Source organism: Echinops telfairi, unplaced genomic scaffold (genome assembly GCF_000313985.2).
Source record: "Echinops telfairi isolate 266 unplaced genomic scaffold, ASM31398v2 ScPeMD7_3533;HRSCAF=4204_0, whole genome shotgun sequence".
Classification (NCBI taxonomy): Eukaryota; Metazoa; Chordata; class Mammalia; order Afrosoricida; family Tenrecidae; genus Echinops; species Echinops telfairi.
Genome location: NW_022107431.1, coordinates 50429080 through 50430354, shown reverse-complemented (window position 1 = coordinate 50430354; position 1275 = coordinate 50429080). Strand labels below are relative to the sequence as shown.

At 45.4% G+C, this 1275-nt stretch overlaps 1 protein-coding gene across 1 annotated transcript in view; it reads left to right on the top strand.

The window, feature by feature from the left end:
- Positions 1-427: 427 nt before the first annotated feature.
- FAM184A (family with sequence similarity 184 member A) overlaps positions 428-1275 on the top strand; it is a 109409-nt gene continuing 108561 nt past the window's right edge. The window contains exon 1 of the mRNA XM_045294300.1: positions 428-1274. Coding sequence (XP_045150235.1) covers positions 428-1274 — 847 coding nt within the window. The remainder of the gene's footprint in view (position 1275) is intronic.

Sequence of the window (1275 nt, the reverse complement as noted above, 5' to 3'; positions counted from 1 at the left end):
GCCATGAGTCAGAATTGACTTGGTGGCAGTGGGTATGGAGTTTCTAGCCAGTATTACTGGGGGTCAGTTAAGCTCAGGGCTCCTAACCCCAAGGCTAGAATCCACTCGATGACAGTTGGTAAGTAAGTAAGGAGGCGTGCTAGTAGTCCTGTGGTTAAGCTCTGAGTGCTCACTGAAAGTCCAAGCCTATCGGCCACTCCTTGGGGGAAAGACGCGGTGCCGACTTCCGGAAAGCTTGCAGCCTTGGAAACCCTGTAGAGTGGTTCTGTGCTGTCCTATAGGGTCCCTAGGAATCAGACTCAACGCAGTAACCCTGGGTAGAGACAACATTATCTATGTGCATGGGAAAATAGCAAGCAAATGAAAGAATTAACTTTAAGTTGGAAAGCAATATGGTTTACTCAATTCTCCCACCCTCTTTAAAATCATGCAGGTAATATATTCTTTGAACACTAAAAATGATGAGCATGAATCTGCTATTCAAGTCCTCAAAGATGCTCATGAAGAAGAAATCCAACAAATTCTTGCAGAAACCAGAGAAAAAATACTACAATATAAAAGCAAAGTAACAGAGGAGTTAGACCTTAATAGAAAGATCCAAGCTCTAGAAGCCTCTTTAGAAGAGCACGTAAAAATGAAGCAACAGGCCCTGACAGAATTTGAAGCGTATAAGCACCGAGTGGAGGACATGCGGCTCTGTGCAGAAGCTCAGCATGTCCAGCGCATAGTCACCATGTCTAGAGAAGTGGAAGAGATCAGAAGGAAATTTGAGGAAAAGTTACAGAGCTTTGGACAGCTCCAAGTACAGTTTGAAAGAGATAAGCTGTCGGCACTGGAAGATTTGCGAACTGCTCACAGACGGGAGATTCAGGAGCTGTTGACGTCACAGCAAGATCACAGTGCCTCGGTTGGTGAGGGCCAGGCGAAGGCTGACGGGCAGCACAGGATGGAAGTGGAAACCTTAAGCAAAACTCTTGAAGAGCTGAGGCGCGAACAGAAGACACTCATTGAGGATTATGAAGGCAAGTTGAGTAAAGCCCAGGCCTTTTATGAACGTGAGCTTGATACGTTGAAAAGGTCGCAGCTTTTTACAGCAGAAAGCCTGCAGGCTAGCAAAGAAAAGGAAGCCGATCTCAGAAAAGAATTTCAAGGGCAAGAAGCAATTTTACGAAAAACCATAGGGAAATTAAAGCTAGAATTACAGATGGTACAGGATGAGGCTGGGAGTCTTCGTGACAAATGCCAAAAGCTGCAGATGGCACTTGCTACAGCAGA